At 39.2% G+C, this 26,872-nt stretch overlaps 2 protein-coding genes and 1 long non-coding RNA gene across 4 annotated transcripts in view; all 3 read right to left on the bottom strand.

Annotated features, from left to right (window-relative positions):
- The window catches only part of LOC309687686 (uncharacterized protein), a 236,000-nt gene that overhangs the window by 155,050 nt on the left and 54,078 nt on the right, over nt 1–26,872 (bottom strand). The window lies entirely within an intron of this gene.
- LOC309687111 lies at nt 4,084–8,777 on the bottom strand. The gene is made up of 2 exons (XR_014270626.1): nt 4,309–8,777; nt 4,084–4,222 (listed from the first exon to the last, which is right to left on the bottom strand). It is a non-coding gene; the product is annotated as an uncharacterized lncRNA (long non-coding RNA).
- Nucleotides 14,209–25,002, bottom strand: ankk1 (ankyrin repeat and kinase domain containing 1). Its single transcript, XM_082501967.1, has 9 exons — nt 24,625–25,002; nt 23,675–23,957; nt 23,376–23,527; nt 22,989–23,038; nt 22,047–22,202; nt 21,260–21,384; nt 20,299–20,332; nt 18,491–18,731; nt 14,209–17,745 (listed from the first exon to the last, which is right to left on the bottom strand). Exons 1-9 carry the CDS (start codon nt 24,807–24,809, stop codon nt 16,704–16,706), a joined length of 2,268 nt encoding a protein of 755 aa, XP_082358093.1. The 5' UTR covers nt 24,810–25,002; the 3' UTR covers nt 14,209–16,703.

The following is a 26,872-nucleotide window of genomic DNA, read 5'->3' as shown; positions in this document are numbered from 1 at the left end:
CAGCACAGGAGGGAGGGGGTTAGTGAGTGAGTGAGTGATTAGTTCGCTCGCTCTATGATTCAGCACAAGAGGGAGGGGGTGAGTGAGTGAGTGATTCGTTCGCTCTGTCTTTGATTCAGCACAGGAGGGAGGGGGTGAGTGAGTCCTGAGTGATTCGTTCGCTCTATGATTCAGCACAGGAGGGAGGGGGTGAGCGAGTCCTGAGTGATTCGCTTATGCTTACGATTCAGCACAGGAAGCGAGGGGGTGAGTAGCTCAAATGTGTTGTTAGCATGTTAGCAGCGCGATGCTACTCTGAACCGAGGAGCTATTTTCTTGATGTGAGCTTCTACTCAGGGTTTTTTCTTCCAGTTCAGAGCAGAAATGCTTTTGTTACGAAACTGCCTGTTGTTTCCCCCCCCACAATTTTAATTATAAGCTAGATATATTTCTACTAATGGAATTAGTTTGCTAACAGCAACAGGGATGAGTCAGTGAGTCAGTGGGCTTGTGAATCATGATTCACGAGTCAGTAAAGTGATTCTCGAGTATTGAACGATTCGTTCACGAATCGAACATCACTAATGATGAGTGCTAAAACAAAGAGGGATAACAGTCCTCTCCTAAAAGTCCATCAGCTGGTCTCTTCAGTTTTTGGATTGTTGCTAAAAGAAGAGTGGATCTTAGACAGTGGTAAACACAAACAAACACTGCCGCAACTAAGTGGTATATTTTCTCAGTTTAAACACTTGATCTGTTTGCTATGTTCTATTGTCAATGAACTGTGGGTTTAAGAGATTTGCAAATCATTCAGTTTTAATTTACATTTTGCAGAGCATTACATATTTTTAGGATTGGGGTTGCACTTCCCGAGTTATTAAACTTCTTTTAGTAATTCATTAGTGTGGACTATCATTGGCTCAAGTATCTAGCCATATTTAATCATTCATCTGTTATTAATGTAACTTACACAATTTAAATTGTTTCCCTAACATATTGCTAGTAGTGATGCATTCCTTCATCTCACAAAATTTGTCAGGCGGATAATGCGTTATTTAGGAGGAGAAAAAAAACATTTGAATCAGAGAGAAGTCTGTGTCATCATCCCGTGCTACAATGAGAAAAAACAGAGTTTCTGTCTGACCTTTTTGAAATGTGTTTTTACTGGTAGCTGTCCAACAGCTCAATCACCACTCAAGGAAATAAACAGTTATTAAATAATTGCATTGATTTTGAGGTTCAATTAAATTCCCATTAAAAATATGAATATTGCTCTTCTTGTCTAAACTCTTGACTGGGGGATTTGCTCTAGTATAGCATTAATGTCATGATTTCCACACATTTTTATTGTTTTCTTTTTTCTTTTTCTTTTTTTTTTGCACTTTGCTCACTAAAGTGATGTTTTAAAATGTCAGCAATGTGTAACTGCTGTCAGAGTGCAAGAGGCTGAGAGATACTTGTTCAGTCAAAGAAAAGTTACTCAGTCTTTTCTTCAGTAATATTACCTTACCACAGATTAGTTACAGTATGCGCCCCTTTGTGGCATTTTTTTTTTTTGCATTCCCATTTATTTATATCAATAGTTGGTATATAGATCCATTCCTATTATATAATACACGGTGTGTTTTGGGAAATTATTTAATAAAAGATAAAGGACAGATGACACTTTAGAAAAAGGTCAAACTCCAACAGTACACAGCCACATGGTTTTGAGCACAGCTACCCTACCTGTCTCAGTTGCGCCTGTGTTTGTCGTGGTGCGACCAGTCCTCCACATCTGTCCTAACTTCTAGTTGTCTCTCTTCTTCCACCCTAACTGTCACTCTCCCTTCCTTACTTGAGTGGGTGTGTGTGCACCTGATAACTCTGCTGCTTACCTCACTCAGGAAATGGGTGAGGTCGCTTGGGATTCAGTCGCCACATTTGTTTTTCATCACTCTCTTCTTCAGTATTTAACCTAGACCTCTTTTTGTTATTCTTCACCAGACTGTTGTAGTACTCAGTCTATACACCCAGGCTCTAAGCCTGCTCAGCGCAGAAAACCTGCAAACAGTGTCAACTGGTCAGTAAGCCAAATCAGTGGCAAAAACCAGTGGGAAAATAGAAAACCCACAGGGCCAAACCTTGGAATTCAAAAGAAATGTTGGAGCATATTCCAGCTGTCATAGGGCAAGAAACAGGTCACTAATCTGTTTCAGGGCTGACACATAAGAGACAGGCAACCATTCACACTCAAATTCAAGCCTGTGGGCAATTTGGATTCACCAATAAACCTAACATGTATAACTTTGGACTGTGGGAAGTCTGACGAACTGAAGCCTGGAGAAACTAAAAGCAGACACGGAGAGAAAAAACTGATATTGCAGGGTGTTTACATTACAATATAAAGCACCCTGAGGGGGCTGCTCTTGTGATTTGGAGCTATATAAATAAAACTGAATTGAATTTAATTGAACTAATTTAAAAAGTCATGCAAGAATGCCCCAGACTAGATTTAAACCTGGGATCTGGGACAATCATACTGCCCAGAATTTAGCTAGTGAAATTAAATAGCACGAAGGATGGATGGATCCTATCCCAGCTTAATGTTTTTCCTGGATAATGTGGCCTCTGTATATTTAGCTTACAGAGAGACTATTTGTGTTTGGTAATATTTGCTTAGCTGTTTGAAAATCACCAGGGAAAGTAACACTCACTCCGCTCCGTTTATTCTCTCAGGGATAAAGTTGCTCAGAGGCTGGAGTACTGCGGCCACGGCTTTTACATCGGCATGCATATCAGGAATGAGATGTAAAAAAGAAAGTGTAGAAGGCATTAAAATGACTGCAAGGTAATATTATTTTATAATGTGTGGAGCAAGTACATACCAAACATCAACAGCAAGCAAGGCCAGTCCCCATAAAAAATCCAATACCAATACAGTGCTTGCAAAGATTTTCTTTATATTCTGCTAGGAAATGTGAAATAGATGCAGCAATATACTGAAATGTGCAAACATAGGTGAAAATACAGTATATGAAGCAAAAATGGAGTTTGTACAGTTCTAATGAGCTTGAAAGTCATTATTAGGTATAAGCACCTTCATTCTTCAACACAGCCTGAACTATCTTACACAGCTTTCTTATAATTTCTTTAGGTAATCTTCTGGAAAAGTTCCCCAGAATTCTTGAAGGTCATTCAAAGCTCATCTTTGGATATTTCTGCCTTCTGTTCTGTTCAAGTTGATCCCACACTGCTTCAATAATGTTCAGGTCCGGGCTCTGGCGAGGTCAGCCTACGACTGATAGTGTTCCACTCTGGGTTCTTCTGCACACAGAGTGTGTTTGGGATTAGTGTCATTCTGAAAAATGAAGTCATTGCCAATCAAGCATTACACAAAAAGTATTGTGTGGCGGATCAAAATCAAATCTCTTCTGAATTTGGCAAGGTCTACAACACTGGCTTTGAGCTGAGATGCAGCCCGAAACCATAACAGAACCGCCACTATGTTTTACAGATTGCTGTACACTCTCAGTGCTAAAACTCTCTCTTTCAGTTAATAGCTATTTGAGAATCACCCTGTTCATGTAAAGGCATACTGTTTTTATGCCTTTCAAAGTTCCCACTGTGCAGTTGTATAGCTTGCAACAGGTCAGCCTTGCCTCCCTGCTTCCCTTTCTTAAAAATGGCTTCTTGATTCTGTCTCTGAGAACATTTCTGATGAGGCTCCAGTGTACAGGAGCAACAGAGTCTCTCAGGTTCTGTGTCAGGCCCTATTTCTTAAAGACATAATTTTCAGATACTGTTCATCTGTTATAGATTTCTAAAGCCTGGCACATCTTTTGCCCTCCACTTGTGCAGTTTTCTAAAATGTTTGAAGGATGCACTGGACGACATGCGAAGATGTGCCAAGTTTTGGAATCATCTTGTTGGTGCAAAAATATAATTTTATGCCTGTCATACTTTGTTCAACAAAAGCAATAGAAAAAGCAGGCTGCTTGGAAAAAACACCTACAGATACAATTTAATATTGCTTCTATGTGCTTGTTTTATGCTTGAGCATAAGTCTAACACCTTGGATGTCACAAACAAGGATGCGGTGGACTCAAAAGCAGACTCAATTGCTCGAACTATGTATAATTTATTAGAAGGAACAAAAACGTGAACAGAACTGGGTTTAACAGAAACCATTCGCAGAAACTAAGGGAAATCCGTGGGCGGGGAAACAGGCGTAGAGCACAGGGAGAACTCGAACGGGAACTTTCTGTAAACACAGGAGAAGGGTGTTACTGAGTGACAAACGAGTAAGGGACAGAGGTATGGAGTGCCAGTGGATAGTCTTGGGCTTACTTGGAGACCCTGGTTATTAAGCGGGGGAAAAGGCTGCCATGGGAGCATTCCAGAGAGGATCGAGAGTGGGGACAGTCCGGTCCAGATTCCAAGGAGGTGGAGAGTATGGACTGAAGGGCAGGCTGAGGAGAAGTTGTGTATGTGGTCCTTGGGTTCCGAGCAGACGGAAAAACAGGATGGAGACGGAACCAGCACTACTGGTGAGTGCGACGGGTGATGAATCACAGATGGTAGCAGGACGAACTGGCGAGGAGTGGCAGGCAGTGCTGGCTTAAAAACCCTCTAGGTGGAGCCCCGGAGATTGAAAACAGGTGATGAGCTGGCCAACTCCACCCCAAAGGACGGATGACAGGAACCTGGACCATGCCCGACCAGACACTCCCACAGCATATGACATTGGAAGCAGAATATAAAGAAATGAGGGGTGGATCGTGAATTTTACACTTTAATATACGTGATTTTAAAAGCCATAACAACCAAAGCAAAAAAATCTACAATCAAAGCTTTCTTCTTTATCAGCCAGCCTTGGCAACAGGCGGTGGGAGAGCGTGTGTGTGAGAGCTAGGTTAACTATCTGCGTTAGTAATCTAACTTCAATGGTGGAGAGCCAAGCCTGAGCCAGCCACCGCTTAAGATACACCCACTCGTGCTGTGCCACAACCAAGCTACTACATAATGCATGACACTCTATGGATCAGAGGGAATAAAAGAAGAAGAAGAAAAAACATAAATTGCAAATTTAAATACTGCGAAGTCAAACTCACTGCTTAAATTGAAGAACTTTTTAATAGAGTTCTGTCAGCAGGCCTTAATATAAAATTCAACTGCAAGATTTGGAAAAAGTGTTGATGAAGATTTTAATCATCTATGTTTTTAATCTGTGTTCTTACTGCATCTTAGTAACAGGTTATGAATATTAAGCATGATGCCACTGGAGTGGAAGCAGCTTGTAGTAGCACTAATTAAACAGCTGCAAAAACAACTTGTAAAAGTAGGTTAAAACCTTCGAAGAGGTTCAAAGTAAACATCTATAATGCAATATATATATATATATATATAATGTTTCAACTTAAGTTGTATGATAAAATAAAAATACTACAATGGAGTTTGATATGCAAGAAAGTATGATGTTGAAAGCAAATTGTTAAGTTACTGAGCTTTTTCATTCTCTTTACCTCCTCTACGTCTTCTTCCATCTGGATCTTTTGTGCTTATGAAGCACTCTATTAGGATTCAACTGGAATTACTGATCATTATTCAGGTCCATTGGTCCATTTGATCAACCTTTGTTGTTATTATTTATTTTATTTTATTTTCAGTTGTTACAGACGGGACAGGCATGACTGAGGGATAGGAAAGGGAGAAAGAAAGATGAAGGAAAAGGAAAAACAGAAGGGAAGAGGGACAGTGAGAAAGGGCACTTAAAAAGAGAAAGAAGAGAAAAAAAATCTCCTGGATCACCTGTTGAGAGAAAAAGAAGAGAAAACAAGCCAAAAAAACAGAGCAACATACTAAACACAACACCATCACGTTAATCTAGCTAAGTGTAAACAGCAGTAAATACTAAATATTGAATGTTGTTGTGTAGCAAGCAGGACTGACAGCGCATAATATGCTTGGAAATAGCAGCCAATAGAGGTGTAGTTTATGTCTATGAACAGTGAACTCCGTGTGCACACCTGTGTGGATCAGCGCGCTTGTATTCAAAAGGTTTCCCCATGTAATGGTCCGCTAGAGGATGTAGAGAGCCATAGCCCCGTTCCCCAGGGCATGAAGCAGGCATGGAGGAGATCCAGGCTCCAGACATCCAGAGGCCCCAGAGTGCGAGAGCCCAAGGAGGACCACCGGAGGGGCATCCGTGCAACCCTCCTGGGAAGAGCTGATGAAGGGTCACCCAGTAGCCACGGAGCAGAAGCTAGAGGGGGCTGTAGTGGCGTGCCCGCCGGCTCTGCCAGCAGCCAGCTGTGCCAGAGGGAACCGAGTTGCAAGCCCGGAGGCCCGAGGGCCCCCTTTTCCCCGGGAAGAGGCGTGACCGAGCAACAAGCACCAGGCCCCGCCAAGTAGTCACCGGGAGTGAGCTGGTACATACCTGAGCGCCCAGCCCCGGACACCAAGAACCACCAACGCACTGATGCCTGAGGGCATCAGTTACCGGCAGGGAGTGTGGTGAGGGGAGATAGGCCTTTGGAGGGCCTGGGAGTTCCCAGAGAGGTGGAGTGTAAGACCCGACCTGACATATAGACACAGACAAACAGGCACACACAGACACAAACATGCATTCCCACCCTCATGCACCCATATACAAATACTCAGCACTCACCCAACGTGATTGATTGGAGAATATCCTAGAAACCCAACAGATATGCAGATATGAATGACTGATAATTAAGAATGCAGCTTAAAAAAATACAGATAGATAGACAGAACCTACTGAAATATTATACTATTATATTATACTCATAACTTATTATAAATCTAAAAAATGAAAACACCCCTTACATTTTTTTTTTTTTACAATATGCAGAAAATACCATCTTTGATCCTATTGTTTTTTGGTTCAGTTTGGGTTTTTTTTTTTATCTTGACTCCTTTTCCTCTCAGCATCTGAGGCACATTGCCCATCCTTGGACTATGGCAGTCTTTGCTTTGTCATCAGCTATCGACCCAAGAGACCATATCAACATCCTTGCAGCTAAGGCATCACAGATACAGCCTGACAATCATTATTTGTGTCTGATTTACTGAGACACGTCTGTCACCTAAGTGGCATACCACTACAAAAGAGAAGAAGGTTAAAGGTTTTTAAAAACCTCAATTATTTGTATTATTCGATCTTTTACAACGTTTTTCCTATATTAAAAAATAAATAAATGGAAAGAGGAACGATTAAAGGTGCACTATATCTACACAGACAGAGACTAATTAAAGGTTTTCTGCACTTTCCAATAGTCCAAGACACAATTCTCACCTTCATTTACACTTGTATTGAATGTATTGAATCAGTCTTTACCTCAAGATTGTGACATTAAGACTGCTGTGAAGAAGTGTTCAAGGGTAGCATATTTTCAGTTCATGTTTTCTATCTTTGAATTTTCTTTGACAGTGGTGATTTCAAAGGAGACTTTCAAGGAAATGGTTTAAGAGATTTTTGAGATTGTAGAGGAATGTAAAATAGGAAGTCAGGCCATTATCAACACAGCTAATATGCACTTTTTTCTGACATCATTAGCCATTTCCAGGTATAAAGGTTCCTTTATCAAACAAATACAGGCACACCACTGAGAGTTAAAAGCTGTCAAAATTCTTTAATCTTCAATAAAATGATCAGCGTGGCTACTGTCTCAGGTGTTGCAATAAAGACACCCAGGCATCAATGATGAAGAGGATTTACAAGGTTTATCAAATGGTCGCTGGTTTGATTCCATCTGGAAATACAGTACAAATCCCATTTTAGGTTTTGTCAAGAATGCAATCTCTGCCAAATCAAACATGTGGAGCGACCCGCTTGTGACAAGGGAGTGGCCAAAAGAAGCAAATTATGCTTCATTTAAACTTCTTCAGGAAATCTACTGTAACCACGATGTAATTGTTAACACCTCTTTGCTATAGCTATAGTGTACATAGTGAATTTTAGCTTAAAGACCTGCTGCACATGACTAATGACTAAATAAAAACTGAGAAAGATGAGAATGCTCTATAAACCTTGAATGCAATTCTAGTAAAACAACAAATCTAACCTTTTTGTTGTTGTGTGTAAAAATGAATTAGATCAGCTGCAGTTCTCCCTATTTACTTTTATTACCTTCTCATAGGAGTCAGTAATGGCTCTCTTATAGTCTGTCACTCCCCAATGAGACAGAGAAAATGCCGTACACTGTACACCTTTATGTCAGTGGCTACAATGTGAAGACAGTCCTGCATATTTAAAGGAACCTGCAACACCCTTTTTGATACTGAAGAGTTTGCTGCAACTGCATTATTATGCTCTGTTAACATACTGTTTAAACTGTATAATACTGCATAAAATAGGGAAATAGGTAAAACCTTGAACATTATTTACCAGTTTCCAAAGCATTTTGTTTAGCTGCACATATTTAGAGGTCACCTTCATGTTCAGATAAATTTACAATGAAAATATTACCTTAGCTGAATCACGCTGTGTCGGGATATAGCCATGTCATGTCCTATCTTGTGCAATGCAGTATACTTGTGTGCTTACATGATGTCTGACAATCCTGCATGCCATGCATGACTTGTACTCAAAAAGGCATGAGATTACCAAACAGCCTGTTGAGACTGACAGGAAGTGAGCAGTCACAATATTGGCTGTCGGTATAAGAACAGTTGTTATTCATCTGCAGAGATTGAATACAATCTAAACAAGAAGTAAAGAGGTGAAGGTGGGAGGAAATAAAACAGAAACACGCTGTATCTGAGTGATGTTTTACATAACGTAGGCTTTGTGCTACTGGCAGCTTGTCCAAGGAGAGAAATGTTTGGACATTATTATTGTCCAGTGTGTTTGCTTAACCTTGGAGATCCTTAAAAAAATGCATCCACCTTGGTCCCTAATGGACATAAATGTCCATTCCCCAAAAAGTGCAATAAAAATATTATGTATTAATATTTTTTTCCACTTTAAATTGGTCAGTCTTTTAAAACTACTTCTCCCTGAAATATTCATATAAAGTTTTAATTATATTTTCGTTGTTTTAACCCTTTAAATCCCAGTTGTATTACATGAGCGCCCTGTTTTTTTAGCCCCAAAAAACAAAAAAACTAAATATTTTCCAAAAAAAACATTTGAAGTAATATTTGATTGTTATTATAATTAGGCCTTTAGATGGGTCAAAGATTGGCACCAAAATTCATTTTGACCTGCCATTATTTTTTTTGCAGGAGCACATTAAAAAATGCATGCCTAAGGACAATTCCCCAAAAAGTGCAATAAAAATATTAAATATAATTTTTTTTTTCACTTTAAATTGGTCAGTCTTTTAAAACTACTTCTCCCTGAAATATTCATATAAAGTTTTAATTATATTTTCGTTGTTTTAACCCTTTAAATTACAAAAAAACTAAAAAAAAAACTAAAAAACTAAATATTTTCCCAAAAAAACATTTGAAGTAATATTTGATTGTTATTATAATTAGGCCTTTAGATGGTCCAAAGATTGGCACCAAAATTAATTTCGATCTACTTTTAATTTTTTTTTCCGGAGCCCAAAACGGTCTCCAGGCGGTCAATGCTGCTCTTCTAGGCCGAAAATAGTGCTTCTTCCCGGGGTAAGTCGCGACGAAGAACCGGGGCATGTTGCGTGGGACTCCTTTCTCCAGCAGACACGTGCGATACCACGTGACAACAAATACGTCATTTCCTGTTGACTAAAAAAAAAATGCACCCTCTCATGGTCCTAGGGACCAAAAAATGGTCCCGCCCGATCAGCGGGCGAAGCCGCTGCTGCACGCCGGAGATGAGGCTTCATTTCCGGCAGGTCTGTCCAAGCAGCCCGCTGTTTTCCAGCAGAGGTCAAATGTGAAGCAAGGGCGCCACCCGGTGGACAAATAAAAAAATTACAACTCTAAGGCCTGTAGTCCAAAACGAAACCTAAGCTGGAAACCTGACGATCCCTTTGACCGTAATTTTTCTGGCGTGAAAAATAGCGTTTATAATGGGTTTCAATGTGGACATTTTTGTCCAAAGGGACTAAGGTGGATGCATTTCTGTAGCTTAGCCATTTTAGGCTAATTCAATGAATTTACACCACAATTATAAAATATAATTAAAAAGAAAATTCTTTGACAAATTTGGCTATATTCCACTCAACACAGTGAAAATGGTTTAAAATTAAAAATGCAAAAAACAATAAATGTCCCTAAGGACCTCTGAGGGTTGCTTAACATAGGAAATATGTATTTGTGTTATTATTCTGCAGTGCAAAAAAATTCAATATTTGCTATACTTTTTAATACCTTGTAAGTGTTTGCTGTCCCCAAGTCGTTCAGTGCCTTGAAGAGAAAAATGTTTTGCACAATGTCAATAAGACCTTTCTGTCAAGCCCACTGGACTCAGGTGTTGACTTTAACAAAATGACTGAACAGTCTAACTTCAGCTTATGTTCCAACATAAATCATTCCCAGCTGAAATGTTTACCTGACTATCAACCCATGACCTTGCCAGGTATTACTTCTATCATTGTTGCTTTGATTATGTATGTCTGGCACACTGCGCTTTGTTATCTAGAACATCAAAATCAGCACGGTTGTTTTTCATGTCATAAACAACACATGGATACTAACACATGTAATCCCCCAGTTTCTTACACAAAATATGCTAGAAATGCTCTTAAAAGACTAAACTACATCATGGACTATAAAATATGTCAGCTTTTCAATACAATACATACACACTCAAAATTAAGACATTTTCTACTTTATATGTCTATTCTGAAGATATCCATTAATTTATTCTTAAACAACAGGGAAACTCTAATGAGCATTTATTTTTTGTTCCTTTGCCTTCTCTATATTAGGACATCTGAATGCAGGAGAGTTTCTTCACATGTATATTCCTGATTGGTTTCAATTACTTGATAAAGGTCATGTGCAATAGAAATTAGAGATCTAATGTAGACTAATGTAAATACATTCTTATCATTATTATTGTTGTTGTTGTTAAAAAACATTTATATTTCCCATAAATTGCTTATTTTGACAGAAAATCCAACATCCCAGGAATATGAACTTTTGTTTTCTCTAGTTGTCGTTGTCCCTTGAAGTGAATCTCATATAATCAAACTCATTGTCCTTCCCATCATTCCATTAAAGTCTGGAGAATGAAAAACCTACCAATTACTCTCAGGTTATATTGAAATCCTGATGATACACAATGTTCTTTGCTGCTTGTTAAAACCATTTTGTTTCCCAGACTGTTTTGACAATTACATTTAAATGTTTTATTGAGATAATTTTCATTGAGCCAATTTAGACAAGGCTGGGGTAAGAACAATTAAAGAATAGCATATTAATATATGTACAAGAAAAACAAAGTGTATTGTCTTTGTTTGTAACCCCTAATGTAAACCCCCAAGGACAAAACTATATATTTAGATGCTATATTTCTTTTAATCTATCCATTAAAAGCCAATTCAGCAATCTCTAAGAAAGAATAAAAACAAGACATGCATTGTGTAAGTTGGAGAGGGGCAATGCTAGGCTAAAAGCATTGATTAAGATATTTTACATAGCCTGCTGAAAAAAAACATTATTAGAAAGCCAAACAATGGCTAATTACTCTGCACTAATGTGCAAATGATGCTCTTCAGCAGCACTAAAACACTCAAATCACTGCTCAGCCTTATGACTGTTAGTTCTCTTTTTTTCAATATATAGTCTCGAAAAATATTAAACTTTCAATAATGAAATCATTTAACACTCTTTGAACTACAAATAAGTTTGAAGAATAAAATAGGAAACACAGGTCAAATCTATTACTAGAGATGTATTAACTTTACGTTTGAGGGAGATGCTGCTACAGCCTCAAGGGAGTGAAACTTTCCCAAAATTTGATGTACTGAATTATGAAGCATGAGTGTGTGTTGGAAAGTGTAGTTTCATTGCTAGAAAGCAGTGAGCTTAATTAATAACTCATTAATAACAAATCGCAACACTAGGGAAATGAAGCATAAAAGCATAATAGGAATAAACTAGAACAATGAGGTAATAATTCAGTAGTTTTTGGATTATATTACAAAAAATATGAATACACATTTCCATTTTAAAATCTTCAAGGAATCATAATTGGGCATGTTGATTAATTTCTCAGTGTTTCAATGTAAAAGTCACTTTTAATGCAGTCACAGGTATGACTGAAATGCTTCAATTGATAATGTGAAGGATGGTTCACTCAAGTGAAAAACAGCAAGCACTAATGCTCGGTATTTAGACAGGCCGAGGTGGGGTCTTCTCGCAGAGCGAGAGGTCACAGAGAGATCACAGTGCCAAAAAAATGTTTTCTATGTCATCACTCTGAAAAAAAAAATCATCTCCCATGAGGCATGACAGATCACTCACTCAATTATTGTAGCAAGCACCAAAGATGCCTGCTTGCCCCTGCTGAGGCTGCACACCTGGGTCAAAAGACACAGCTGCATCAGTCATGATTGCAGCTGCTTAACACCACGGGGCTCAGCTCAAAGGTGAGTTTAACCCTGCTAAAGAGGGTTCTCTGCAGAGAGCATAATGGCTCTCTTCTGAGAAGCTAAATATACCAAGTAAATGGCCAGATTAATTCCTATCATTAAAATAAGAGCTGTGAATGTCAAAGAGTCCTTCTTGGCATCATTTATGCTTTAAAAGTTGGCTAAATATTCTGAACAGTGCATGAGGGGTTAAGACAGCATAAGACAATGAGATTTAAAAACGTATCAGCAGACTCATATCCACATGATACTATTTGATAAGCTTTTGAAAGCACTAGTATGCAATATTGCAAAGAGTTACACAAAGCCAGTAGAGCCTTTGTTTTGGTGTGAATACATCACCGTGAACTGTTGTCTAGCGTCACTTCAAAGCAATTAGGCCGTGAAGTCTGAGTTTAATTTCGATTAAAACTCCACAAAGTTGTATAACTGCATCACACAAGACATCAGAGCACAGAGGGGAAGAACATCAGAGAATGTTTAATTAAGCTATTGTTCAATTCTCTGTGAATAATATATGTTAAATGAATACATTCACTAAGAAAAAAAGTGGATGAACTATAGCATGCCGCAGTGTGAAGCTAAAGACCACAACAATGCAATTTTCTTCTTTCTCTCTGATGCTGTTGGTGTCTGCGTTAGTGGCAACTTACACGGCATTATCTTCTTCCTGCTGGTCTCCCTATTAGAAAATAAAATTTGTTTAGGTGCCTTCAAACCCAATTAGTGACCAAGATAGAAGGTTTCCAAAGTGTCACTGTACGTGTAAAAAGGTTGAGGCAGAATCATCGATTTAGGTGGGCTTGATTAAAGAAAAGCAAGAGGTTTTTAGGAAGTAGCATCAGAAGACCTGTATAGTTTGTTTCATGTTTTTTTAAATGAATTGTTTGATTTGAATACTAGTAGGACAGAAATGCTGTTAGACAGTTTACACAATGACACAGCTCTGGTTTCCACGGATAAGTGTCATTCACATCTGTTAAATTGTCATCTGACTGTTGACAGTGGATAACAACCACACAAATGTGAATTGCTGCAGTTAAAGGACACTTTCAACTATAATCTGCTTCACATCCAACCCGACCTGAAATAAACAGAACTCTGCAACAGAGATTCTTTCCATAACACAATGCCTGTTTTTCAAACTCTGTTCAATGAAAATAGGGTCAACAATATACTTTACCTTGTTGGGTTTCTGATATAAAACTACATGACATTATAAATTTGGATATAGGAAGGAGGAAAAATCTGTTAAAATCATTAGAAGTTGTTTGCAGGTGTAAATTAAACAAAAATCTTATGTTTTTAAAGTAAAGGATTTGACTGTTTTCTATAGGTTATAGTTTGTATTGAGACTCTAGTATTTTAGTCAAGTGGTTCAAAGCACAGACTGTAATTAAAAGATGGATATAGCGACCATGATGTCACGCATTAGTTAAGGACGTCTCGTTGTGAAACACTAAGCTGTTTGCCTTCGCCTTTACCATCTTGAACATGATGAGCAAGGGGAGGAGTTGTTTTCACAACCAAGAGTGTCGTGTCCCTGCTGGCCAATGGAAAGAATGCACTTCTGGAGGCACCTCTACAGTGGATCCAGGTTTTTAGACTTGAAAAATTTGTCCATCATTTACATAATCTATTGTTTCTAATAGTATATTGGTCAGGTAAAAAGACAAATGACAAGACACAAAGAAAGAAATGGTTTACCCAGTTCTTTTAATGAGCAGGAGAAGAGGACTGATGGTTTCATGCTGTCACGATGTAATCAAAATCAACACAGAAGGAAAATCCACACAAGTAAACAGACAGCACTTAATTTGCTCAGGGTCAGAGATGCTGTGAAGGGGGAAAATAAACTCAGAATAAAATAGCAATTTAAAAATGATACAGCAGACTAGAGATGGCACGATACCACTTTTTTATGTCCGATACCGATATCATAAATTTGGATATCTGCCGATACCGATATGAATCCGATATAGTGTTTTTTAATCAACAAAACTGTTTTTTAAAATATCTTGCTGCATTTTGCAAGTCTGCAAGTTCATACTCAAGTTTAAAACAACAACTACACTAAAGCTATTCTGTTATACCTGTATACAAAAAAAATATTTCATAGTTCAGCAATACTGATCAATCTAATAAACTTAGACCTACACCATCCTCCCTATTCTGGTATTTTAAAGAGTACTTAGCGTAAATATTAAGCAACCTAACTAATAGGGTTCCAACTCCCAGCAACAACAAAAATAAATAAATAAAAAATAGGGAACCACCCCTCACGCTCCACCTCATGATTCTTAATCAACGTAATCAACCTTAATTTGATGCAGTGTGAAAAAAAATGCACAGAAATCAATTATTTTTCAAGAAATATTAAATAGATTCAACATCTTTCTTCAACAAAATTGCAGACTGCACAGATGGTACCTTCCCAAAGGAAAATGTACTATAGCTTACTAGGGTATATATATTAGACTTAATAGTCACTATATACAGTAATTGACTTCTATTCATTTTACATCAAATTAAAACTTTGGGTGTCAGATAATTATTTATTAAAAGCTAGACATTTTAAATGAGAATAAGAAAGAAAAGTATGTCTTTGTGCCCCCTTTTCCCAGTTAATGCCCTATCGGCCCCCCTGGCTAAACTTTGCTAGATCCGCCCCTGCACAGTTACCAGCCGTCAGCTACGTAGAAAAAGATCCTGGTGTAGAAAGTAATATTAAATAAATTGTAACAACAGCTTATCAAGCTTAAACGTGCTGCTGTTGTTCAGCCGCTGGTTTGCTCTTTCTGGCGCAAAGTGGACCAAAAACAAACAAGAGAGACTCACGACAGAAAAGCCGATCAGCTGATCATTAGCAGTTTCACGATTGAAGTAGCAGCCGGAGAACGAGAGGCAGTCGCTCGTTAAGCTTAACGCAGGAATGCTTTACAAACATTCAGAGATGGACTTACACACTTGCTTTACTTCTCTCGGGGATAACTTTGTCGGAGATGAAATGCCAGGTTGCTAGCGAAGCTCCAAATGCTATCCAGACCACAGGTCCCGCATGCCACAGCCGCTCTATCACGTGATGCATACTGCTCCGACGTTCTGAGGCGAGTTACGGCGTGTTGCAAGTTTTGTGAGGTGCTTTCGTGATATTTAATGGATCGGATTACATTTTTTATTTTTCTCTGATATCCGATCCAGTAATTTAGGTCAGTATCGGACCGATACCGATACGTAATATCGGATCGGTCCATCTCTACAGCAGACATTCACTTAGCAACATGTTTTAAAGAAAAATCCAAGCTCAGGTTAAATATACCTCTGCTCTGTTCATTTACAGTCATTTGATTCAGCTCAGCTCCTAGCACTACATCTAAGTCAGTCACTGTGGTTCCAGGAAAAACCCTGTGAATGTGTAGGTCAATACAGCTCCCGAAACCATGCATTTCATTTCAATTTAATAAGGTGTCACTGTGGTAAATGAGTGTGTCACATGCTGGGAAGTGACTCCTTCAGTCTGTAAGGAATTATCGTGGCTGGTCATGAAGCATACATGGATTTTTAATCACAAATTCTCACATGGAGCTGTTAAAAATGGCTATGTCGATTCTGATATATGTCATTTAACCAGATTGGACAAATAATACCTGCAGTCTGACAGGTTTAACCAAAAGAATGCCTTAGTAACAGCAACACTTTTTACTATATCATTTCTATCTTCCAGTCGACAGGAAAGCACACATAAAGAAGCAAACAAGCACAGGGATTCAATAAGAAGAATCAATATACTTTGTCATAATAGTATACTTCACCCGATTGTGACCCCCATGTGGGTGGCTCACTACAGTTTATCACAATAATGACCCTGTCAAGCATTCACAGAGTTTAAAGTAATTATTTTCAATACAAATGCCTGATCGTGTGGCACGTCTGTGGAATTTACGGGAAATAATTACTGTAAAAATCGGACGCTGTTTTTTTAAGCAAGGACAGCAATGGATTTCTGCTTTCAATTGTGCAATGGTCTGACAACATTCAAAATATAGATGGGTTTGTGAAATTGATTTGGTTTTCTTATGCGTTGCAAAACTGGTCTTTTTTCTGTGAAAAAATCATCAATATCGTGCTTTAAGTTGCCTGATAAGCCCTCCTCTATAGTGCAACTTCTCCATTATATTGTCATCCTCATGATAGTTAACATCCATTTTCTAGTAATTCCACTATTTCCAACTTTTCACTCTGCTGAGCTACATTTAAAGCTGTGGATCCAGAAGAATCCAGCAGTGTCCCGTCTGCTCCATTCATCAGTAAAGCTTTTACAATGGGTACACAGCCGTGCTGGGCAGCCAGGTGTAAAGGTGTGGCATTTCCATAATTTAAAGCATTGACATTTGCGCCATGGAATATCAAGTGGAGGACACTTGGAAAACTCACACTTTTACAGGCCACATGTAGTGGTGTCCATCCTTTACTCTCCTCTGTGACATGTGGGTCGGCCTTGGCTGACAAGAGTTTTGCTACCAAATCTGGCTTACTCTGGTGACAGGCCAGGTGTAGTGGAGTCCATCCGTTCTCACCTCTTGCATTTACACAACCACCCTGACTCTCCAGTTGGACCAGTGTTGCTTCATGTCCCTTTAGGGCAGCCAGGTGCATGGGGGTCCATCCCTGGATAGTAGTGGCATCTGGGTTGGCTCCGTTTGACAACAGCTGCCTACATATGCCTGTATGACCCTTCAGAGCAGCCAGGTGAAGTGGAGTATTCCCTTTGCTGTCTGCAATGTCAACAGTCGCTCCACTCTGTATCAACTGTCTGACTACTCTGTTATGGCCTTCCTCGGCTGATAGGTGAAGAGCAGTGCACAGACATTTGTCTGTCGCATTGGGATCTGCTCCATGAGTTAGGAGGAGTTTCACGATACTGAGATGCCCGTAGATGGAGGCCAAGTGGAGCGGTGTCCTCCCGTTTGCCTTCTCCTGTTCTACGACAGCTTCCTGCGATTGTCGCAAAAGCAGCAGCCGCACCACAGTTTCATGTCCATTTTGGCAGGCCAGGTGGAAGGGCATCCAGCCGGTTTTTTCCTGGGCATTGATGACAGCACCTTTGTCCAGCAGGAGTCGAACAGTCCTGTCATCGCCATTTTGAGCTGCAAAATGGAGTGGTGTCCAATCATCCTCATCTCCCAGGCTCCCATCTGCGCCATGTTCCAGCAACAAAGAGATGATGTCATATAGCCTGTTGAAAATAAGTTTCATTGATAGAGTACATTACAACTTAAAAATAAAACAGTCCTACACTTCAGAAAACTACATAATGCCACCTCATCAGGATCAAGACAAGCTTGACTTTGCTTAAAAAACATAAATAGTGGGGAAACGTGGACAAATCACTACATTATACTTTTGCAGTGACCCATGCCTACCAGATGTGGAACAAGAGTCAGAGATATCATGAAGTGCATGTAGTTTTGCAATCAAGCAACTAGAGTAGAGACAATGTTGCAGTTTTCAGGGATGTTTGGGCAATAGTTCAAGCACACTTAATCACTTAGATGATTTTTTGATCTCTGTGCGTGTGAACACTTTGTTGCATACGTGGATAAATACAGTTTCAGGAAATACATGTTTACTGGATATTTATGCCTTTCTACCAATCAATGCATAAATATTTTTGCACAAATGGGATGCCATAAATAATTTTAACATCAAGATTATTATAACATTTCTCAATATTTGTAAGAGTTTTATAGATACGGTATAATAAAAAGACAATGACAGCGATACTGAATCAATCTTTTCCTTTAGTTCTTAGTAAGAAAGCAAAAACTGTATTTCCCTCATTTTCAGTGCTTCTCTTAAACTTTGAAGAGAAGAGCAGGAAATCTGGTAAACCAAGGATCAAAATAGGCAGTTGTTAGCACAGCATTGTCCCTTAGTTGCTTGCAACTGATCTAAGACAACATACATAGGCTTATACATACCTCTGCAGAACAGCAATAAGAAGAGGAGTGTAACCTTTGGCAGTCGTACAGTTGACTTCGGCACCCAGATTCAGGATGTGCTCGACACTCTCTGAATCACCGCTAGCTACTGTGCAGTGAAGGAGTGTCTTTTTGCCGGAAAACTGTGAGGATACGTGTTCCCTTCTCACAAACTTCCTGAAACTGCCAAAGTCTTTTTTTGATAGCATAGAGAGAATGGCCTCCTTGTCATACTGGCCATCTGTTAAATAAAAAGAAATTTGCATTATACAGCTTAGTCTAATGTTAATGTCTCTATTTGAACCTTTTGTAAGCCAACTTTTAAAGGGATGTAGAGCTTTTGAGTACTAGTGTTGAAGATGCAGTGCTGTGCAAAAGTCATTTTTTAAAGTGGCTTTCTGAAGGTCTTTTATAGTTTTTCTTTGGACATTGGCTGCTTTTTCACCTAATTTCAGTCCAGTCCATGTACCTGACCATTTTAACACTGACCTATGAATCACTCAAGGATATTAAAGAAACCTAACTCAAGGGATGAACCAGTGTTGTGTCTACACTGTATCTTTAAGCACTTTAAGTTCTAAGCCTGTCATCGCAAAAGCAAGAGAACACATTTTAACATGCGTTAAATAGTATTTTTTTTACCAAGAAGCAAGTGTGCATTGAGTGTAAGGAGCAGATGGAAGAGAACATGGGGAGGTGGAAGTATAGCTTGAAAGTCAGTAAAAGCAAGATAGAATACATGTGTGAATACATGTGTTGAGCCTTTTTTTTGGCCATGTGCAAAGATGCAAATGTCCCAAAAGTTATAAAGTGGATATTCTGGAGGAAGGCTGTTAAAGGTGGAGTGGCTGCTCAGGAAAAAAAGACACAACACGGAGAAGATTCATGGGTATTGTGAAGGCAGACATGCAAAGGGTTAGACTGATGAAAGAAGGACATGAAATGATCCACTGTGGGGAAGTGAGTATCTACAGCCATGTGTAAAACACGGTTTCTGCCTGGATTTCAGTAAGTGGTGTTGGGGACCTTTTTGAAACTGATTAAATTATGAATGCAGAAAAGTAGCATCAGATCCACCATGAGCCACCATGACTTTAACCCCCCATGAAGTAGTCTGAAAATAATCTAATTGCCAGCTTTTATGAGCGTGACTATGGTGCTAAAAAAATGCCAGTGTGTTTTTTAAAAAATACCTGGACTGAAAAGCACACAATGGAACACAATCAGTGATGGATTGGCCTCCTCAGAGCCCGGACTTCAACATTACTGCAGCAGTGTGGGATCATTTTGATAGAGAAAAGAGAAAAGGCAGCCAACATCCAAAGAAGAGCTCTGAATGACCAACAGGAAGCCTCAAGAACTATTAAATAAATTACAAGAAAGCTGTCTATGAGAGTTCAGGCTGTGTTGAAGAATAGTGATGGTTGATTTTCACGCTTGTTAGAATTGCAGAAACTCTTCAATCTTTTTGCATGAAGTAATGTATTTTCTGGGTAGGTTGTCAGTCATCCAGGTCGTCGTAGTCTGATAATCTAATTATAACAGACTGTAAAAGTGAAAAGCATCCTGACCTATTATTTTAATGTTGTTCGCAACACTGGGTCAAAAGCATCAACAACGCATTACTGTCTCCTCCCCTGAACAACAGCTCCTCCACTCTATTGATTGTATTGACTCTATTTGTCAGTGTGAAAGGTGATGGATTTTTTTTTTATGTGACGGCACTGTAAGCATCACTTTTGAAGTGTCAGCCCTGCAAAAATTATATTGAACTGAACATTTCCACCATGCTCTGAGAGCTGGTTTACCTGAAGGAGAGACTGACATCTCGGTATTAGTGATCTAAAATGGAAACAAAAGAAAAGAAAAGAAAACAAAGGTTAATGGTTGTGATATCAGTCATCACAAGTGGCTTACAAGCACAATAATTAGTTATCGCGTGAGCTCCAGAGTTAAACAGAGTAATAAAAACTGACCACATTATTAATCTTATTTACACAGAATATTAGAAAAAATTGTTTGTGTGTGTGTGGGGGGGGGGGGGGCACGCTATTTCATGCCTTGAAAATTTGTACAGAACTTCAAAGAAGGGACTGAGACCTACCCTAAGCTAGAAAAATCGTTTTAAATTTCCATTCAGTACTACCATGACTTTTATCCTTTTGAAATAATCTGTAGGTTACTAGACTGACTGCCATGAAGCGTCCATATTTTTTCCAGCCATTTTAACCTCTTATCCAGTTTAGGGTCATGGGGGCAGGTGGGTGAGTGGGTTAGAGGTTATCAAAGATAGCCCTTTCAAGTGTTAGTAACGTGTCAGTTTAGAGAATGGTGGTTTTCATTTTGGCAGTTGTTGTTTTTTAATGACCCAAATTAGTTTGTAGGATTTTTAACCACAGTTGAGGTGGCTGCTGGATGCGTTCTCCACTAACTCTGTTGGTTAATCTTATGATCGATTTTGTTGTTGTTGTTGTTGTTGTTTTTTTGCTTTTGAAGGAGCCGGGGGTGGCAGAAAACACTTGAAAGCAACTGGCTTTGAGGGTAAATCCTACTAAAACTGGCTCCCTTGACTCCCCTGACTTTTCATTTGGTGTAACACAATTGACATTTTAATCGGCCCCAGATGTACATTGTGCTAATTAGCGAACGCTAGTGAACATTATAGTCAAACTTACTATAATACCACTAATCTGCCCTCAAAGCTGGAGTAGATACAGTGCATACAACAGAGCAACAAGAGTGGAGTCTAAAGAGTGGAGTCAAACAAACCTTTTTCACTGATGAGAACAGCCAGGGATAATTTGCTTTCTGATCCGCATCTCCATTTTTGCCACTGTGAATTGGTCCCGGGACCTTAAAGACTTCGCTCAAAGCCTCCGTTTGCTTCACAAAGTCTGCACACAAACAGCAGAAAGAAAATCTTTGAATTGGCCTGTTCAAGTTAATGTAGTCACCAAAACCCAGTGAGGACTGCCCCTCTACAGCATGAATGGTCATCCAGGAATCGCAGGAGAATTATTTCATAGATACGGTACTAATTGTGGAGAGATTTGCGAACACGACAAATTGGACAAGGTGCAGTTTATGAATAAACATGGAGGTGATTTGTATTCATCAGCATGACTTCTCAAGTCATGAGTGTTTCTTTAAACAATGGTGACCCTGCTTCTTATTATGTAAATGATGAAAACCTCATTTGAATGTATGTATTTCACTGAAGCATTATAATGTGTTCCCTGGGAGCACATCATTGACTTTTGACTTTAAAATTACTTGCAAAGCTGAAAGGAACAACTTGACTATTTGTTGTTTATGCATTTATTTTTCTGAGTTCAAACACTGGTCTGATGAAACTGATGTGCACTAGTAATCTTATTAAAATCCGATTGCTGTGGCTCTGCTCTAGATGCTCGAATGCAAAACTGCACGTAGTGCAGGATATCTCTAAATCTTGTTCCACGTCTGGCTAGTAACCTGGACTGCCCTCTCCAACAAGTTTTACATTTAAAACATTTAAATTCATAAGAAAAAGCCCAAAAGCATCCTTTTGCCGCACCTGAAAACGGTGGCCTCTTCCTGTGATCATCGTCCCAGCACTGCTTCATGATGCTGATCATCTGTTCACACTCAGGAGGCCTCTGATCGGGTATCATAGTCACACAGGGCCTCTTCCCCTGCGACACCTGTAAGAGCACTGTGGTCACACTGCAACCTGCATCCAGATTTAGATGTAGATGAGCACATGCAGTAAGCAGTGAATGGAGCAAAGTGAACCTACTTGTTTGATGGCTTTTTTCAAAGTGTGTGTAGGGCACTGAGCCAAAGTATTCATTTGGGAGAGTGTAATTTTCTTCTTCTACAAATGATTCGTCTGATTATCCCTCTAATGTTTAAGTTCTCACATAAAAATAGCCACACTTTTAACCTCAAAATCCGATTATTTTTCTCTAAAACATTGTGGTTATGAATCCTTAGTGGCTTATTATCAATGTGGTATTGGTCTAGACATACCAAATGAATCATTGTGCTTTTAACATGTTTGTGGGTTTGTGCGTCATTACCATACTAAGCTTACAGACAGTTACTGTCGATATGCCAAGTTAAGATAACAACCTCTTGGCTTTGACTTTACTTTGAAAGCAGTATAAAGTTGATCTAATTCTGTAGGAAGACATCTGGCTTTTCTAACTCGTCTGACTTGCCACTTCAAAATCTTCACAGACAATTGTTTTCTCAGAAGGAAATGTCTAATAATGGAATCATAAGTACTAATTAAGCCAGTTTACCCCAAAGCTCATTTTGGTGACATGTTTTAAAGCTTCTGCGAGTTTTGTTTCATATGTTTCACAATGTTATTCACATCATTTAAGAACTATTTCTAAAAACACTGAAATGAAATCCCTTCATGTTTATGCAGTGTTACATAATTCCTTTCTAAAGAAACGCCTATTAATCATGGAATGAAGATGGGATTCATTTCAAATGAATAATTTCCTACCTGCATACGGTTTCTGTTGTGTCAGAATTTCCCACATCACAATTCCAAAGCTGCAAATCAAAGCAGAAGGAAGCACTTCAGTCCTGGCGTTCTCATTCTGGCATACTGTGTATTCATTGAACTTTGTGGATGTCCTCCTCACACATAAAAGGCATTGAAAGCTCTTTTTTGTTCAATGAAAAGCTTTTCAGCAATGAAAAATAAATAAATAAAAGTGCAAAAACGAGTGAGTGATATACATCTAATATGTCCCTCTGACTTCTGAAAGATTAAAGTATATATATTGTACAGCAAGGTTACACTGTGTGAAGTGTGAACTGTGCGCTGAATCAGAAAAAAAGCTGTGATTCTGATGGTGCAATTTCAAAAACACCCTTGGCAAGTCACCTGTAAACATCAAAGGTAGTTCCTGGAGGATCGGGGGAGTGAGTGAAGGTCTCTGGAGGAATGTAACTTATGTTCCCTCTAGCAGCCAGACGCTCCATGAACAAGGTCTTGTTCATGCCCTCCTCCCAGTGGATTAAACCAAAATCTGAAATCTTAGTGAAAAAAACCACACATACACACACACACACACACACACACACAAAACAAGAATAAGACAATGTTATCGAATTAAAATAGAGCGCTCTGCAGAGCTCAGAATAAGCCAGGAGTTCATTTTAAGTTTCCAGAAGTTTACTGACCTTGATGTGGAGATGATCGTCCACAAGGATATTGGAAGTCTTCAGGTTAAGATGGAGTAGTGGAGGTTTCATGCTGTGAAGGAAATTCATGCCCAAGGAGGTCTCATGAATCATCTGAAACTTCTTCGGCCACATCAAACTGTGACTGGCTAGAAGATTGTTCAGGGACCCATTACTCATGTACTCCATCACAAGTGCAGTCACTTCACTGCACATGCCATATATGGGAATTATGTACTTGAATTTCAATTTGGCTATGCTGGACACCTCCTCTATTATTTTCCTGGAATAGAAAAAAAAGGCTGTGATTTTATTCGAATTTTGAACTTTGACCACTGGAAATGTTTTCTGTGAAAAACATCAAAAGTAGATGTGGTGAGAGCGATGGATACAATGAATCCAATAGTTTTTGTACAATTCAAGATGAAGTCCGAGTCCAATAAGCATTACCAAATGTTAGTTTAATCTTGAATTTGTTCCAGTTCACTGATATTTGCCTTGGACAATATACTGTTTACCTTTTTTAGAATAGGTAGTGATGAATCTCTTGGCTTAAGCCATGTTAATTCTGTAGTTGGTTAATGTTTAACTAATACATATTCACCAATCAGTTGTCATGTCTGGTTCAGAGGAGCAGAAATGTGTGTGATTAATCATAGCTGTGTTGTAACAAGTCCACGTGGTGTTTCACATTGCATTGTTCTGTACAGCCATTACACTCCTACTGCCAAGTCTAAGTGCTCCCTGTTGCCTGTGATGGTGTTAATTTAGGCCTTCAGAGAGTGCGTGGTGCTATAATATAGTGGGGTGGGATTCGTTGAAAGCTTTGTCATATTACAATAAGATATCCTGGCATCGCAAATGCTAATTAAACGATAAGCTGTGGGCCTTTCCTTTCTATAGACCCAATATTCTTCAAAGTATTCTAACAATTATAACTTAGTTCCCACCTGTAAAAGTTGTTTCCACACAAGGTTGTGTCAAACGTTTTCAACGCACAGTTTTCCCGCCAGAGCTTGACCTTGACCTGGTACACCTCACCAGATTTGCATTTAGCCACCTTGATCCAGTCAGCCTCAAAATCATCCTTCTGGAAGTTCCTGAACTGCCCAGGAGCTCGGTCAAGGCGATCCATGAGTGCAAAGCTCCTCTCTCACACAACCCCTCAAAACAATCTCAGTCTCTAATCCTTCACATCAACAGGGTTTATCTTCCAGATCAACACTGATGAGTAGCACCGCAGGAGCTTGTGTCTCACACAGGGAGAGAAAAAGCCCAAGAACACAGACACACTTTAAAATAAGTGGAGCTAGCTGTGTGGAAGTTACGAGGAGTGACATCCAAACTAAACTACACTCCAGATCTGTGGGCGGAGCTGAGCTGAGTTGTAGAACTTGTTTGCTCTGCAATGCTGCAAAGCTGGTTTTTAGCAGCCGAGACTGCTGTCATTGCTTTCGGTCAATAGTGAAAGAACTTTTTCTTTCTCCTCTGATGCCAAGTTGCGATAATTTTTACATGCCAGTGCACTCATGTTATACCATTCTGTTTAGTGTGTCTGTCAAAACACTAAAACCACCAGAAGTAAGGTGAATGAGACTGAACACATCACTGCAGTGGTCTGCTGGGGGACCTGCGGGTCAAAGAGGTGGTTTTATTATTATGGCTGATCACAGTAACCTTACTGGCTCATGATCCATTCACTTTAACAAGGCACACCACTGACACATATAGTTGAATGGCTCAGTTGCAATCTGAGTTGAAGGATATGCCCATTATTAACACACACACACACACACACACACACACACACACACACACACACACACAGAAAGCTTTCACATTCTGCTTGCTTGTGCTTTTATTTAGAGTTCACTCTCCTGCACTGGTGTTCTTATGCCTGTGTGCCTGTGTGTCAGGTTGCTCAGACATCAGTGCTTCCAAGGCGTCTGCAGGTCCCAGTCCACTGTTGCATAAGAGACACTGATTAGACGATATTCAACAGCTCTGCCACTCAGCCTGAATCTCACGCTCCACCTCTCCTCCTAAAATCTGAGCCAAAACCACACCTGAGTACTACAATCAGTTTTTAAGATCAATAACCCATCAGAACCCCCTACAGTAATGTAATCTGGTGGCTCTGCTTTGCCTTGGGAATGGTTTGACTCTGCAACTCAGACAAGGTTGATGGGAGTGTTCTCTTCAAATTGATGATGCCTCCATCCATATGATGTACGGCATTGATTGAATAGCTGTGATAGCTATGAAAATTTTGTCGTTATAGACATACTAGACAGTGCTCTGTACTGCCACCATAAAAAGACTAATTGAGGGAATGTGTTTTCAAAAAATGTTATTCATTGTTCCTGCAGAGCTCCAAAGATTTGAACAATCATTTTGACACACACTGACCCTGGAGCTGTTTCGGCAGCATGTGGTGGCCCAGCACCTGGAAAATCTTATCTAACTCATCTAGTAGGCGACGTTTTGTCACAAAGCTCTACTCTCTTTTTTTAAAGCTTATTCTTTGTTCAGGCACTTATTTTTTAGTTATTCATTTGTTTTTTAATGTGTTGGGCACTGAACTGCACGCCAGCTGGTTTCTCTGAGATTAGATGTGAAATCAAAGACGGTGTGCAAACACATTAGCAAACACCTTGTCTTTGTATGAACTTCAAGTAGAGGACACAAAGTGACTGTCAAAATAAGAAATAATATAAAAAGTTTGAAAACAGTCATAGTCATAAGAACATGATGTGTTTCTCATTTAAAGTTCAAAATTACCTGAAACTGTGTGGAAAATTGACTGAATAACTTTAGAAATCTTTGAGCATTCATTATGTGTAAGCATCCACTACCACAAAACAATCAAGATCATCGTTTTACCTACACCTTACCCTCAGCCTAGCTGGTTTTCCTGCCACAGTTTAAGACACAGAGATGCAGAGAAAATGAAATAAGAAAGACTTTGACCTGGTAGAGTCTTATTGTTTTCTGCATACAAGAAGAAGGACATCATTTCAATTACATTGTGCCTCTATCTTCGTTAAGGCTGGAATGAGGCACAGCATTGCTTCATTCTATGGAGCTGGTCATAGAGTTAATTTAGCATATTCCAAATGTATCAATAATCCTTAATAATGAATTGTAAATTTAGCAGCATGTGATAATAGTGCACAGGCACTATTATCTGTGAACCCA

The sequence above is a fragment of the Aulonocara stuartgranti genome, assembly GCF_965226115.1.
Source record: "Aulonocara stuartgranti genome assembly, chromosome: 14".
NCBI classification, from domain to species: Eukaryota; Metazoa; Chordata; class Actinopteri; order Cichliformes; family Cichlidae; genus Aulonocara; species Aulonocara stuartgranti.
This window is presented reverse-complemented; position numbering and strand designations above follow the sequence as displayed.

Coding starts and splice junctions, on each gene's coding strand:
- ankk1 (XM_082501967.1), bottom strand. CDS start 24,809: ATGGATCGCCTTGACCGAGCTCCTGGGCAGTTCAGGAACTTCCAGAAG. Junction 20,333..21,259: donor TGTTCTCATCAGTGAAAAAG/GTTTGTTTGACT, acceptor TTTCCATTTTAG/ATCACTAATACCGAGATGTC. Junction 18,732..20,298: donor GATGTCAGTCTCTCCTTCAG/GTAAACCAGCTC, acceptor TTTATTTAACAG/ATGGCCAGTATGACAAGGAG.